Source organism: Eriocheir sinensis, chromosome 40 (assembly GCF_024679095.1).
Source record: "Eriocheir sinensis breed Jianghai 21 chromosome 40, ASM2467909v1, whole genome shotgun sequence".
NCBI classification, from domain to species: domain Eukaryota; kingdom Metazoa; phylum Arthropoda; class Malacostraca; order Decapoda; family Varunidae; genus Eriocheir; species Eriocheir sinensis.
Window position 1 is genome coordinate 6,623,985 of NC_066548.1, and position 16,148 is coordinate 6,640,132.

General features: G+C 37.6%; 2 protein-coding genes across 6 annotated transcripts in view; one reads left to right on the top strand and one right to left on the bottom strand.

Moving 5' to 3' along the window:
• Nucleotides 1–2,857, top strand: part of LOC127009280 (cAMP-dependent protein kinase catalytic subunit 3-like) — a 46,415-nt gene extending 43,558 nt beyond the window's left edge. For both annotated transcript variants that reach the window (XM_050882221.1, XM_050882222.1), the window contains one exon: nucleotides 852–2,857. In XM_050882221.1, coding sequence (XP_050738178.1) covers nucleotides 852–977 — 126 coding nt within the window. In that variant the 3' untranslated portion in view covers nucleotides 978–2,857. The remainder of the gene's footprint in view (nucleotides 1–851) is intronic.
• On the bottom strand, nucleotides 2,804–16,133 carry LOC127009279 (transcription termination factor 5, mitochondrial-like). 4 transcript variants are annotated; one of them, XM_050882216.1, is made up of 10 exons: nucleotides 16,092–16,133; nucleotides 13,928–14,032; nucleotides 13,559–13,705; nucleotides 12,401–12,575; nucleotides 11,841–11,938; nucleotides 9,973–10,106; nucleotides 9,511–9,673; nucleotides 9,068–9,232; nucleotides 8,180–8,365; nucleotides 2,804–5,859 (listed from the first exon to the last, which is right to left on the bottom strand). In XM_050882216.1, the coding sequence occupies exons 3-10, from the start codon at nucleotides 13,703–13,705 to the stop codon at nucleotides 5,245–5,247; spliced, it is 1,683 nt and encodes a 560-aa protein (XP_050738173.1). In that variant the 5' UTR covers nucleotides 13,928–14,032; nucleotides 16,092–16,133; the 3' UTR covers nucleotides 2,804–5,244. The 4 variants fall into 4 exon arrangements, with proteins under 4 accessions (XP_050738173.1, XP_050738177.1, XP_050738174.1 ...); XM_050882220.1 differs by having other exon boundaries at nucleotides 13,559–13,631; nucleotides 15,998–16,133; XM_050882217.1 differs by having other exon boundaries at nucleotides 15,998–16,133.
• Between the last annotated feature and the right edge of the window lie 15 nt (nucleotides 16,134–16,148).

The window sequence follows — 16,148 nt, forward strand, 5'->3', positions numbered from 1 at the left end:
ACAGTTTCTTGATTTGACCACTTTGTCCAAAACACAATCGTCAAATTGCTGGGGTTGCCTGTACCTCATATGTGGCTGTTTTGTACCTATGCAGTATACAGCACAAAGTAAATCTCTGCCCACTAACCCGGACACAAACACATCAGTCCATCTTCATATTCTTCCAGAACAGCTGTAGGAAGATCCTTTTCAAGAAAATTTACCTCAACGACTTAGCAGTTTATTAGTTAATGATGAGGTTGTAATGTACATTTATGAAAATGTGAACTTTAGAACATAATCTGCAAAAGGACTGTAGAGGTTATAAGGCAGTTTTTGTAAACCTAGCCACACCTAACCTTACTAACCATGAATTTATCATGAATATATCTGCTTGTATATTGCCTATATATGAACAGTCAAGGGCATATATAAAAGGCATAGGTAAAATAAAGGTAGAGTTGAGGCATACGCCATAGCAGAGTGTGGTCTTGGTGCTCCAAGGCAAAAGTAAAAATAGTAAATAGCACCAATAGATTTTATTTTTGTCTTAAAGACTAAGTGATATTTTACTGTAGTTGTATTTAATTTCAGATTTACACAATAATATTAATATGTACATTGAAAATATAAAATTATATGGAATGGACATCTTTTTATTCAAACTGCTGACTTGGCATCTTCTACTACCTTGCCCACCCAATGTTGAAAGTGACTCACTTTTACTCTGTGTGGGTGAGGTAGTGGAAGATACCATGTTGACAGTTTAAATACTGGCTGTTTTTTTTCAACTCATCTTAGTATGGTATGTATTGTTGTTCTTTAAACAAAGCCAACACTAATTATTCTAAGTGTTATTTTCTCTCCACCAGCCACCCATTGTACCCAGAGTGAGCTATGAAGGAGACACAAGAAATTTTGATGACTACCCTGAGAACAACTGGCAGTCAACGCAAGGCGTCTCGGAAATGGAGTTAGCCATATTCAATGATTTCTAGGTTCATTTTTCATGAGAGGATGTAAGTCTATTCATTACTCATTATTTTTATCAGCTACACAAATTTCATGGCAAATGTACATAGGCCATAATGAACTTCATATTTTCATCTAAAAACAAATGCATGCTACTCATGAAGGCTAGTATACTGAAGTTGCACAGAAGTTAAGCATGTGGGGTAAGATATTTAGTATTTACATAGAAGAAATTATATTTTGTAAATGAATAAGTCACCTCCATACATGATCTAATGCTAGTCTAAAAGCAGCAAGCTTCTGACTGTTCTTGTCGAGTAATTCCATGTCTAAAGTTCCCCAATAATTTATGAGGATTTACATAGAGCTTCACATAATAATAGTCTGCAACTGTTTTCAGGTACAGTCACAGTGAGTCACCACATTAGCATTATATAAACATATTTGTGTTTGGATACCTAAGTTGAATATTATAAACTATGAGTTCAGAACAAATTAATGACTGTTGCTTCAGACTTGGTAAATTACATATGGAGCAGGGGCCGGGTGGCTTAGTGGGTATGGGGCTTGGCTGGTGATGGAGAGGTTGCAAAATCAATCCCAGCAGCTCATGGCACCTTCTTAGTGAGAGAGGCAGCACTCTCTAGTAACCCTGGCAGAGCTACATGGTCTTGGCTACCTACATTGATTCAGTCACTGTTTTACTTATAAAGCAGAAATTCCTTGAACAGATTATTAATCCTTTGATGTTGATAATAACCTAAGAGTGAATTTCAAGTAGCAACAAGAATTCTGAAGTACTGTAAAAACTATGTACAGGTATCCCTCATATATCACAGTTTTGGATATCACAAATCTCCTACATAGCAGTGATATACAAAAGAAAATATAGGGTATCTCAGAAATTTTTCATGCATCGCTGGCCTGTGTTTTGATTGGTGATGCATCACAGGGGTTTTGTGGTCCCAGTTGGGCATGATATGGAAGGGATAGGTGTATACAGGAAGTGGATCCTTGTCATTTCTGAGGATCATGCCCAAACAAGAACTCACAAATAGCAAATTAAAAATAACATCTCATGTGGTGTGAGGGAAGTAAATTGTATGGGTAAAATAAAATAACTACATGCTTGATTTAATAAGGTTCCATAATTTCTTCTTACAAATCTCCATATGTTCTTAAATGATTTAATTTGGCATGTGACACTTTCACCCATTTTGAGAATGTGGTCAAATATGGGTTGTGGAAGTAAACATAATCATTTTAAGTTTCCTCCTGTCTCTCTTGTAGAGACAGGAGGAAATTTTAAATGAATATGCTTACCTCCACAACCTATGTTTGACCACATCTTCAGTAATGCAGCAAATGTAATCACAGTCAGAACTGTGTCGTGGGAAGCACTTCATTCATATATGGCTGTTTAGTGGCTTAAAATACCATGCCAAATTTGAATCTCCCCACCTTTCTCCATTTATTTCTTAGCACTATGGAAAAGTTGAGGATTCCATATCATGAAATTTGCCCCATTTTCTCCATTTTTTCCTTACGGACTATGGAGAAGTTTACGATTGCAAATCATGAAATCATGAATGGCAAGGACCCATTGTTTACAGTATATTATCAGAGACCATTGATAAGTTTAAGTTTTGAGCAGTCAGTCCTTTTACAGAGCAAGCTGAAAAGTGTCTGATTTATGATAACTGGAGTTGGACATCCAGTTAGACATGTTATGCAATAAGAAAACAGTTTGACTCACGGTGAAAGTCTGACTTTTGTTTTTCTCACAAAGTAACTTAACACCTTTGTGAGGGAAACATGGGTGATGAGTTGTGCTGGTGCAACACACACACACACACACACACACACACACACACACACACACACACACACACACACACACACACAACTGAACATGGAAAAGGTTTCAAAGGTTTTGATGTCCCAGAGATGAATTTTGGGCACAGCCTAAGGAGTGGCACATGTTGAAGGATTAAAAATATGAATGCAGTGAGGGTTTAAAAAGTGTACTACATGTTCTGCAAGGGAGTACTTCGATGAAGTCAAAGAGGCAGATAGTAAGGAAATTTTTGCATTGAAAACAGCTTAAGCTTGATAACAAAGAATTGAAAGAAAAAGAAAACTGTAAGAGAAGTTAGATCAGAGTGAGAAAAGGGCTGTTACAGAACAAGTGTGTTAAGGAGATATATGAACACGAGAGTTGGAAATGAACAAAGGAAGTGAAGAAAGTGGATCTCAGTGAAATTCCCAAGCAGCAGAAATGACTGTGGAAAACCAAAAGATATTTGGCTTGAAAATTGTAAACCAAACCCTTTCCTGAAATATTTACAGACAAACTATATTTAATGCCCAAAACTATTATGTATCCATAGCAATATGTCAATAAACAGTTGATCTTCATAATGTAAATAGATTTACATAAACTTAGATTCATACTTTTAAAGTTTCATAACTATATGCAGGTTGTCTGCCTCATACAAACATGTTATATAAAATTCTCATCTTTGCAACTGTCATGAGTATCAGGCAATTTCAAGATGTAAAAACATATTTTTTTACCATTTTGAATAAGGTGGTAGGGAACTAAAAAAATGATGTGCAGTCATCTACTGCTCATTTGTACTATCAAACAAAAGGGTACATTTTATGGTAATTTGCTGTTATAAGGAGACTTAGCTTGGAACATGTTAAGTGAAAACATTTCATGATCAGATAAAATAGTAGCAAGCTCACTCAAAAAGAAAGTTTCCTGAAAGGCACAATCTGTGACATAAAAATTTTATGGGATTGATTTGTGGGTAAATACTCACCAATGCAATTGGCACTGCATCACAATGTGCCTCATGTACTGAATTTTAACATGTTATTTTGTCTTCAAATTGTTTTCTTTCCCATACTGTGCTATTTTAATAATTAGTACACTGGCCAACGACAAATTTATCGTCCAATTTTTTTTAGCTGATTTAGGAGAATTTTGATGTGCTGAATTAAATTTTTTTATTGGTTTTGGTCAATCGAGTCAACTTTTTTTTATCTATCACCACATGATGCTTTTTACATTTTTTTTACACGTACGGGTATTTTCTACTTATGTGAGGCAAAATTCTTTCCTATTTCTTTAAATAAATGAATTCTGAAGAGTTTACATTTGCCAAATTTTTACGAACTGGAATTTTTTGTACTCTGTTGGGACAACAGTCTGGGTTCACCAAGTACCTGTGCTTTCTGGGCATTTGGGACAGTAGGGACAAAGCTCAGCATTACAGGAAGGGGCCTGTACGGGAGGAACTGACACTTTGCAGAGCAAGGAACGTCATAAACAACCCTCTGGTGGACAGACAGGATACTCTTCCCACCGCTGCACATCAAGCTCGGCTTGATCAAACAGTTCACCAAAGCTCTGGACAAGGATGGTGGCTGCTTCACTTACTTGTGCCACACTTTTCCAGAATTGACCATGGAGAAGTTGAAAACTGGCATCTTTGACGGTCCTCAACTCCGTCAGCTCATCAGAGATCCAGAGTTTGAAAACTCAATGAACGAAGTGGAACTGGAAGTGCGGAAGGCTTTTGTACTTGTCATGAAGAACTTTACTGGCAACAAGAAGGCCAGGAACTACACAGAACTTGTCACCAATATGCTGACTACTTTCAGAAACCTCGGATGCAACATGAGCATCCAAATGTATTACTTATTCTCACATATGGATCGGATTCCTGAGAATCTGGGATCAATGAGCAACAAGCAGGGGAAGAGATTCCATCAGGACATGAAAGAGATGGAGACCAAGTATCAGGGATGCTGGGATGCAGTCATGATGGCTGATTACTGTTGGACTCTGAAGATAGACATCCCTACCGCTGAGAATTCTAGGAGTTTGAAGAAACGGAAGTTCATGCTCTGAATTTTGAACAATGATGACCTAACATCCAATTTCATGTACTTACCTTTATGAATGTCTACTATTCAATGTGCACTTATCAATTTTTGTAACATTTAATCAATGAATTGTGTTAGAGAACGATTTTTTTTTATCTTAGAAACCTATTTCGGATAAGAAATATTAACAACTTAGCACAAAAACCTGAACTGATCGAGAGAAATGGGTGTCATTTTCGAGTTCAGCGGTGCAAATATGTCCTAAATCAGTTGAAAAAACTTATAAAACTTACAAAACCTTTTTTTTTGTTACCCAGTGTTATTTATGCCCCAAAAGCAATGGAAAAGAAAGTAAGGCACAGCATGGACCCATTTTACCTTTTTTTTCCTCTCTCCCTAACCCAAAGAAGCAAGTGAGCTTTTTGTAGTATTCTTCTCAATAAAATATAGGAGGTGCTGCAAAACATTTACCTCTGATTTGAATCTTGAAAAGGGTTGAACCTGGGGCCTTTGGGGTAGCTGATTCAGTTGGTCTTGTACTACGTCTGGTGGATAAAGCACAACATCAAGGCCAGCCATCAGTTGGTCTATGGTGAACCCTACCTCTTTAAGAACTGACAGATTTCTTTGAACATTAGTTAGTGTTGTCTGCGGTCCCCAACAATGAAGGTGTAGACATTTTCTAATGGTTGCAGGAGTCACACCAAAGTCTTGTGACAAATATGTTATAACGTCCTTCTTGTTCTGTCTCAGATCTCCAACTTTCATATATTTACTGAAAACTCTTCTTGGTCCTGACACCTTATTTAGGCTTGGAACTACATTAGATTTCTTCACCTGTTGTAGAAGATCCAATCGAGAGATGATCTTCTTGTGGTAAAATAAGAGGTGTAACATGCGAGGGTGGGACTGCAAGGCTGAGAATTCTGAATCTTCTCGAAGGTGGTTGATGCGTTCACTTAAAGTGTCCGGGTGCAGAGTGCAGATTCGAGGGAGAGCCTTCACAGCTGCCTGAAAGTGGCAAACTATCAACTGGCATCCTAACCTTCAATAATGGATCAAAATTAAGATATTTCATGAATTGTTGCTAGAAATTTAATGTCCTCACCTTCCAAACAGTTTCATATTTACTGAAATTTTGGTTTCCTTCCCTTTATTTACCAATGACTTGCTTACCTAATTCTCTCTCTCTCTCTCTCTCTCTCTCTCTCTCTCTCTCTCTCTCTCTCTCTCTCTCTCTCTCTCTCTCTCTCTCCCCTCCTCTCTTCTCCTCTCTCTCTCTCCACCCCAGCTACCTTAAGGGGGGAGTCCGGTTTGGAGACCCCAATAATATTAAAAAAATTACTTTGTGAAAAAAATATATTTGGTAGGTATACATTTTGGCAACTATCTCGCAGATTGAAGATGATAAAAAAAACTCATAGTAAACCTGAAAAAAGCTTCCTAGTGTGTTTTAACGGGATCGCGATCCATCAATAAACTTTATCAGCCCATATCTCAAAACATAAGTTATTCCCCTTCTAACGTTAACCTTGGAGCCAGTTTTAGCTTGATTTCAATGAAACAAAGACTAAAAGGCAGAGGAATACTTTCTCTTCAAATCATCGTCGCTGTTTTTTTTATATATGTCTGGTTTAATTTTATATTAATATTTTTTTGGTCAAAAAAAGGCAAAAAAAAAACACACACAAAAAAAATCATAAAACAAATTCAAAAGCTGAAATGAAAAATCTAACGACGAAGAAACATTTCATATTATAACGTCTCTAAGTCACAGAAAAATGAAGGTTGTGGGGCCAATAATAACGACGGAGATTCGCTTTTAAATTTTCGTTATAGTTGTAGTTGGAGGGGGGGGGAGGGGGACAAGAATGGGGGTCAATGTCTAATGTTGATGTAAATGATGCCAATACTTCACAACATAAAAATCAGAGCGATTCATGCATATTTACCGGAGATATGGCACCCCCGATCTAAACCGGACTCTCCCCTTAAAAGCTTCTCCTATAATGATGTTATGCTCCTCCCTTTACATTTATTCATCTAAAGAAGTAATATTAAACACACTGACAAATCATGACTTTACTCACCAGGGTTGTTTGATTTAAATCAAGTTGATTTAAATCACTGATTTAAATCAAATGATTTAAAAAAAAAATCATTGATGTAAATCAAGATTTATATTATTTGATTTTTTTAATGTCATTGATTTTAATCTTGATCTTATTGCTGAGCAACAACATAAAATGGAGAAATAAACAAAGAAAATACTCTCTAACTTTGATATCAGTATTTCCCTTGTCAGCTTCACAAAATTTTTACCTGAGCTGGTTAGTTCGTTATAAATATCTTCGGTCACCCACACCTGTTTCGTCCAGTGTCCTGGGGCAGAACAAGACACTGACCACCTTTCTGACGGTATCTTGCTAAGGCAGAGTGATGGTTTCAAAAGTATTTTACAACATGAACCACATGTTCTTTTATGCTGCCAATTTCCAAACCATGAGCCAATACATTTAGGATATCTGCAGGGCAACCATGGGTTAGCAACTTCATTAATTTCCTTGTTGTAACTGTTATCTCATTTTATTGACATTGGCTGCATTAGATGCTTAAGTCTGTCCTCATATAGCAAATTTCTCACCTCTTGGATCTTTTATTTTTATTTTTTATGCCTCCATGGTGTAGTCTAGTGGTTAGCGTGCCTGGTTACAAACCTGCACCATGGGTTCGAATCCTGACCTGGGCAGTCAGCATGCCACTCACCCAGCTCCTCAACCTTCCTTTCGGGTGGGTCGATAAATGGGTATATATGGGAGACCTGGGGAAGGTACACTGTTGTAACCCAGATGTCATGCTGACCCTGTCCTGGGGTGATGGGTTCTTCCCACCAATGGTCAAGGGCCAGTGCCATGGAGATGAGCATTGCGGCCATGCTCAGCTGTAGCGTATGCCCCCATTTTTACTCTTTTGGTTGGGCCCAGCCAATTGGTGGCACAGGCAACTGTTTTATAGTGCTGCCATCTTGCTTGGCAAATCCCCTCCTCCCCCTAGGGGGGGCCTTCACTTGGTACTCTTTAGAGAGTTTTGCTGGAGTCTGGTTGATGGGTAATAATGAGGACAGCATGTGGATAATCTTGGGCCCCTTAAAACACTCAAATGAACTAAAGAAAAGCTATTAAAAGGGACAAAAAACACCAATATTTGAAATATATACCCCTATCTTTCAAAGAATCACTTTACATACATACATGGATCATCCACAGCCTTTTCTGATACTTTCATTTGAAGCTGTATTCATCTGTCTTTGTGCAATATCAGTAATACTCACTGCGGAAATTGGTAGTGTTGAGAGAATCTGACTGACCCGCAGCAGGTGGTGGTAGGGGATGGTAAGGATGCGTGGAGTCCATGATGCATATTCTTTTACATCAATTCCAGCAATATTTCTCACCTTACTGTCAATGAGAGCTATATTGACCGGGCTGCATTTGAGTAAGTATGCATTTTGGTGAATCTGAAAAGTACGTAATTCATCTGTCAGTCCATTTTGCAGGATGTTTTATCTGTCAATCTGTGCATGGCCTCAGTGGTCATCTTCATTGCAATGGCCCTTGAGCCTGTGGTGGGAGGGACCACATCACCCCGGGACACAGGGCAGTGTGACATACGGGTTACCACAGTTTACCTTCTCCAGGTTTCCCCAGGTACCCGTTTATCAGCCAGCCCGAAAGGGAGGATGAACAGCTGGGTGAGCTGCATGCCAACTGCCTGGGCCGGGATTCGAACCCAGGCCCATGGAGTAAAAGCCAGGCACGCTGACCACTAAACCACAGAGATGGATAAATAAATCATGCATATGTATCCAGTAAGTGAGATGGCAATGTGGATAAGTGTGTTCCCATCGCTCATTGGGAGAGATAACTATTGCTCCCTCACAGAAGTAATTATTAAGGAAATGTCCCTCCTCTATTTCTATTGAAAATAATTTACTTCTCATTATTATAGCATGAATTTATTCTTACTATTTCCTCTGTAAAGCAGCAGCTAATAATATACATATAACTACAGGGATTAATTATCCAAGTAATCCTGAGTAAAATTATTGTGATTAAATTTAACCATTTTTAGCTGAGCTCTATAAGATAGTAATGACCTTTCTATGATCCCCATTGTATTGACATGCAACTGACAAATGCCACTAGTTCACTATACACACCTTTGACATACTGATATTCCACTCATGTATGAGTTGATCTAGCACTTTCTGTTGTAGTGTCATGCTTTTCTTGGTAAGACTGTATGTCTGATGAAGTTTGTTAACTTCTTCATTGCTGCAATCCAGACGCCACGACAGGTAAACTCTGCTCATATTCCAGTGCAACTGTTAACATACAAAAATATGAATTAAATTTATTACGTGTGTGCTTAGTGATTAACGTCTAGTATTTTCATTCAAATGGTGAAAAATATGAGTTAAATGACATACTTTGCTGGATAAACAATGATATGCAAAATGCCCTTCAAAGATCTTGATTATAAGGTGATGTTCAATGTCTGATACAGCATTAAAATTATAATTTACCTCTCAACACACAAATTAATTAAAGTTAGTTCAACAAAGGAATCTATAACATAATAAAAGTGTGACAAATGACATACCTGCTCCAAAGTCAAGTTGTTGATATCATTAAAAAAGTTCACATTGTTAAGGACTTCATCTGGAATTCCCAGTGGGACCAATGCCTCCACTGGGTCATAGTGTTCAGGTAACATTCCCCATCTCTTGAACAATGCCACACTTCTTTTAAAGAATTTTTTGGATCTGTAAAACAAGCATTTATAAACAAGCTGTACATAGAAGTCAAATAGACTTAATTGAATCTATTAGTCAATGGTGGAACATACCAGGAGGCACGGCGCCTCTCCCACCGTGCGACGCCATGATTGGTGTGTATGTGCGTGCAGGTGTGCTTATGTGTGTGTGCTCAAACCCTGTTAGTCCCTATATTACTTGGCTTACTAAAGAAATATAGATGAATTTCTAATAAGGTTCTGTATGTTTGTATATATAAAATGAAAACTAACAGATAAGGATGAGAACATTGGTGAAAAATAACTTACCCTGCAAAGTGTTCAGCTGTAAGATTCTTTAGCCCCACCTCTTTCATAACAGCAATGTCATGTTCCATAGTAAGTGGACAGCGACAGAGTAGTGCCATGTGGTTTCGTACCTCTGCTGTATCAACATTGTTTTCCTAAAGAAATCATCAGTGAGGCTTAGATATATGCACTAAATTTATATATATATATATATATATATATATATATATATATATATATATATATATATATATATATATATATATATATATATATATATATATATATATATATATATATATATAAAGTATAGTCTGATTTATTATGGTGACAGTCCAACTCTTGTTTTCATATAGTACATGACAAATATGAAACAAACAACCACACAAACAAATGAGACCTATAAGTTGTTGACAAGCATTCCTTTGTTGTATCTCTGTTTAGAAAGTGAATCATGTCAAAAGTAGCTATAAGAACTGAAACAGTGTGTATGGAAGGTCACTTGAAGGGACTTTCAGGGAATACATTTCTCATTTTGTTTCTCATTTGCAATGAGGATGATGACGATCATCATCTGTGGCCAGGGGATTTATCTGCTCAGGGGTTATGTGTCCTTGCCCACAGCTACCAGTTAGTCTAATCCCTGATCTCAACTGATTTGGATGGACCCTGCAACCCTTCCCTGTAAATCCATGAACACAGCCAAAAGCAAAAAGAAGTAGAGGCTGCAGTCAAGTCTCGTGCTGCGACCCCAAACTGGTTCTATTGAGAGGCCTAACCAAGCGGTGAGCTCCCTTGATGAATCTGCCTTGAATAAGCTACTGCCTGTGACAGGAGCAGAGCAAAGACTATGGGAACCTTTCATCTCAAAGGGGGAAGGGCCTCCATGTTCTATTTGTTTTGGGGGGTGGGCAGGTTGGTGCAGATGTGGCACCTGCCCAAAAGGCCAGGCACAGGGTTAACCTTTATAAGGTTTATGTATGAGCTCCTGGAACACTCTGAGCTTCTCCAAGAATCAATGACTGCCTTACCTATTAAATATGCTCAAAAAGCTGAAAGTGGGTATAGCGAGACTCTGAGACCAGGAGACCTGAGAAGGGAAAGATCAGTAGTTTGGGGTAAACTTACTACTGGTACGATATGAGAAATAGTACCCATAGCTATGGGTAGGTTGAGTAGCCAACTGTAGGATTTTCAGGGATGCAGAGTTCTTTGCAAGTGATCGTAGACTTCTTGTTACAACATTCTAGCTTCATGTCAGGTCAACTGATACCTTAGGTAGTAAGTATCTATACAGAATCTGAGATATTGCTGGAATGACCCTGGGTCAAAGAGGCATTTATTCAGTGAGACTAAATCAAGGCCTATTACCTACACAGTCTCTTAATGCTAACTTCGGCTATATGGGTGTGTGGCGCACTACCCAGAAGTCAACCCTACTCACTGGATTGTTCTGCAAGAGACAATACTGAGCCGAGGTTCAAGGCTCCTTGGACTTTTTGTGAGACAAGATTAGGAGGCAAGGTTTCACCCCGCCTCGTCTTGTAGAGGATACATGGCTGACTGGATCACACATGAAACTGGCAGTGAGGTCACCATATCCTGACACCTAGCTTTAATGGTTGCTTTATTCCTGTAGACTAAGGAAAAGTAGGGAAAGTTTAAGGTAAAGATGAGGGACAATGCAATGTATGGAGGTAGGAGGACCTTAGATAACTAATAATGCATTACATAATATAAAATCCATTTCATGAAAAAACATAAAAATCAGTCTCAAGAAGCTCTATTAAATAATAAGCTCTACTAAATGAAATGCAGTAAGGACAAGGAAGAAAATTTGAAAATATTGGTCTGACTGTGTAAGCATTACAATTAGCACAATACTCAACCTGAAGGGTGTTCAAATTTCTTGCCAAAATATGAACATCACAGCTTTTAAGGCGATCATCTTTCTCAATGATCCTGTAGGCTGTGCTCCTGGATATGTCTGAAAGGATGGGAGGAAAAATCATATAATATTCAATCATATTTTTTTTTTATTACAGTGAACCCTCAATTTCAGGAACTTTTCAGAAGAAAATTGGACAATCAAAATTCCACTAAAAGACAATTTTTTTTCTAACTGCCAACTAAAAATTATAGAAAGTCTGTCAAGTAGCACACACGGCAGCAGTATTTTTTGTTGCATCTGGCCATGAGCACGAGGGTAGTGAATTTGCCATCGAGGAGAGAGCTTGCCATGAAATAATATGATAAAAAAAAAATCTACAAAACTGGGAACACTGCCTGGCCTAAAGACAGCTAATAGTGGATTTTTCTGTTGTTTTGTAAATTTCAATGTCCACAGCTAACAGTTACTTAAATATCTACCAGGAATATCATCCACCTTACATGTGGAGTTGAGAAAGTTGCACAAAATAAAATGGAAAAAAAATGCTTTCTTTCTTACCAAAGTATTCTTTGATCATCTCAGCATGATTTTTCGGCTGAATAATGTTGTTGGCTACAGTGGAGCCCATTACTGCCCCAGCTGTTGATGGTTCTTCAGTGCCTGCCTTCAGATGATTATACCTCGCTGTCTCTGCTGAACAGGCTGTATTGTGGAAGCTGTTGAATACCTCTGTCTGTAAACAGTGTCTTGGTGAAAACAGGGTATATACAAAAAATTAAATATTGAATTAATTTATAATATAGATAAAGGATTATGCAATAGTCTTGTGCCACATGAAATCAAAATCATATCATTCATCTAAATTTTTGTGAGAAAAATGGAGGTTCAAAGATATGCAATGGCATTAGAACAGTTAGATGGATTATATGAATATAACAAAAGTGCATATGCAATGGCATGAGAACAGTTAGATGGATTATATGAATACAACAAAAGTGTGAGTTATTACAAAGGAAGACATAAATGAAGAAGGACAATAGGTTTCAAATGTGTAATGATATAAATCACCCACTCTAAAACTATGACTACACTGCTTCCTAAACAAAAATTTCCTGTATATTCACCTATCTATAATTCTGATAGGTTCATCCTCCCTATAGGGCTGGTTACTGAATGGAACCCTGTACTGTGTCCCACGGTAATGAGTTATTACCCACAATAGACTTAAGGGCCATGGAAAGCTTAAGTTTAAGCCCCTAACCCAACCATTATGACACTAACACCTCTTTCCCTCAATGACCTCAAAGAATTACCATGACAGAAGCTCCCACTTTATTATTTTTATTTTTGTTTCCTATTTGCAAAACCTCCCTCTTATTTAACTATCTCTTCATATCATGTCTTAAGAAAGCATGTTTATATATATATATATATATATATATATATATATATATATATATATATATATATATATATATATATATATATATATATATATATATATATATATATATATATAGATAGATAGATAGATAGATAGATAGATAGATAGATAGATAGATAGATAGATAGATAGATAGATAGGTAGAGAGAGAGAGAGAGAGAGAGAGAGAGAGAGAGAGAGAGAAAATAGATGGGAAGATAGATAAATAGATAGACAGATAGAGAAAAAATAGATAGATAGATAATATGCTTATGTAAATGAGCAGTAGTTACCTGCGTGCAGGAGAAGCGGTGTGCATTCTGAGGCCCAAGACACATGGGACGGGTCCTCTTCCAAGGTACAATCCTGATATTTTGAAGTTTAACAGGATGGCGCATGATGGTGGCCTCTAGCCCTAAGGCAGATTTCAAACGTTTCATCTTTCAAAAAGAAAAAAAAAAAAGAAAAAAAGATACTTAAGGAGACAATACACAAGTATATAAGGAGACTACAAGAAGACAGTTTGCCAATACACAGTGACTCCTGAGAATCAATAAACTGAGGATCAGTAAAATATATGAAGCTATTTTGGTTGATGGGTATTGAATCATCACAGCAATTAAATTGTAATGCAAAAAATATGGGTACAGGTGACTACTCACTATTGATCCTGCCAAGGGTTGATCCACAATTGGTCTTGTCTAAGTAGTTCAAGATAGGAAGAGTACCTTCATGGTGAGGCACAGAGAAGTTCTCTGAACCAAAGTCTGCAATGAAGCAATGCAGCATACAACATCTGCTTTGCTGAAATTAAGTTGACCATTTTATCTTGCTTTAATCCACCCAACAACTATTTCTATCAAAATTTGCTGTTTTAAATTTTTCCTTTGGTGATTTTCATCTTCCTGACCAGATTACCTAAACAAACTTGACTAAATGGCCAATGTTGTCTCAACTGACAAACCTTAATCAAACTTATTAAAGTAATGTAGTAATTCAATTGAACTAGACTACCAAAAGTAACCTGATACATGAAGACTGTGATGGAGGTAGGATACACTGGTACATTATCCAAGCCAGAAGTGCATCATGTGCATGTAATCAGCAAAACTAACCTAATACACATAATTTGTGGTGAAAATACAAAGCAGTGATGCTTTATACAAATTAGCCAAAAGCACATATATACATATAAAAGTCTTTTTCAGCATGGTAGATATAATTCTGGAATTATACCCGAATATGAACCTGAGTACAGCTTCCTACATCAAGTGAAAAATCATGTGTATTAGTTATTACTAGTTTTGATATAATATAATTATTCATAAATATACACATCTCACAGCAAAGGACACCTTGGTGCTATATGAAGAACTTTGTGCACATACAACACATTACTGTATTCTTATGTCATTGCAAACCACTTGCTTGTGTTATTAATTTTAATCAATTATATAAATCAAGTGCCAACTCCTGTGGTGCCATGAAATTGGGCCATTCAGCAATGTATATCAGGGAGAGAGGGAGGGAGAGAAGGGACTTTGTTGTTGCACATATGAAAACAATGCCTCTGCCAATCAAAAATAATCCTCATCAATGATTCAACAAATCACAGTGCTGTATTTTACAGTGGCAGGGAGAGGCGGTAGACTAGGGAATTCTCAGGATGATGTCTACAGGCAATGGTTGTTCTCACTTCCCTTTCAATTAGTACTTTGCCAGCATTGGAAGATTTATTAGTAGTGACCAAGGAAGAAAATATAGTTTTGTCCGCCATTGTTTACCTTAGTGAGAGAAAAGAGGAAGGGAGCTAACAACTCATGAGGGTGGCTCTCCTCTGTGCACCACTTGCAGAGATGTCAAATCTGTTTTTAAAGGTGTTGATGCAAGGGTTGCGGACGACACTTTCAGGTAGTAATATTGAATTTGGTGATTATAGAATTTCATATTTACTGCCGCATTCCCACAGGTCTCCCAAGATCGTTGAGGGCAGGGGAAAGGCATAACTTGAAAAAAAGAGGCATAACTCGAAAAGTAGACATTTGCGACGGAAATGAGGTACAAAATCATGCAATTCACTACATTTAACACCAGAAAATCATGAACCACATAAGAAAATCGTTGGTTGGGTGAAAATGTAAACTGTCCGCAAATTTTCCCATAAGATCAGTCCTGTCTGTTATCCTGTCTGTGATGCTTATGGGGGAAAACGGAGAAAAAATTTAATGTTGCAACGACCCTATAATGAAGACGAAGAAAACATAATCGGAAGACTCCTTTTTGATGAGCAAGTGACTGAACAAAGTAAAAGAACGATTTAAAGATTCTGGGAAATACGAGAGAAAAAGATAAAATCAATATAGTGAAACTAAATCATATATAAGACCCAGACCACAAGACCACAATATCAAGACCACATCAGGAAGTGCCGATTCAAAGCCAAGACTTCCGGAATCTACCTGAACCTGAACCTGAACCTGATCACGACCTGTAGAGGATAGTTAACGTTGACTATTATTAACAATTAACGTTGATGTTAATGCACCATACAACGAGTGTCATCCTTCCCCCAGTTAACCAGCAGTAGACTATATAACATTAATAATTTTCCCTCCGGTCACAAAGTAGCCTCGATGTCATGAGGAGAAAATATAAATACCATGAAAAACGTCCCGCTGACCTTGTTAAAAGGCGGCCATACTGAAGGGCATACATTCACACTAGCATCATACCTTCACCTATCGTCGTCTTAAGGTTGGAAGGGTGACGTAACACCTTTCCTGAGTAGCTACGAGGGACGGGAAAAGAATAAAAGAGGAAAATTACCGAGCAGCCCCGCAAGTTTGTTTACACCGGCCTTGGTCCTGGTCTTGGAAGGTGTGT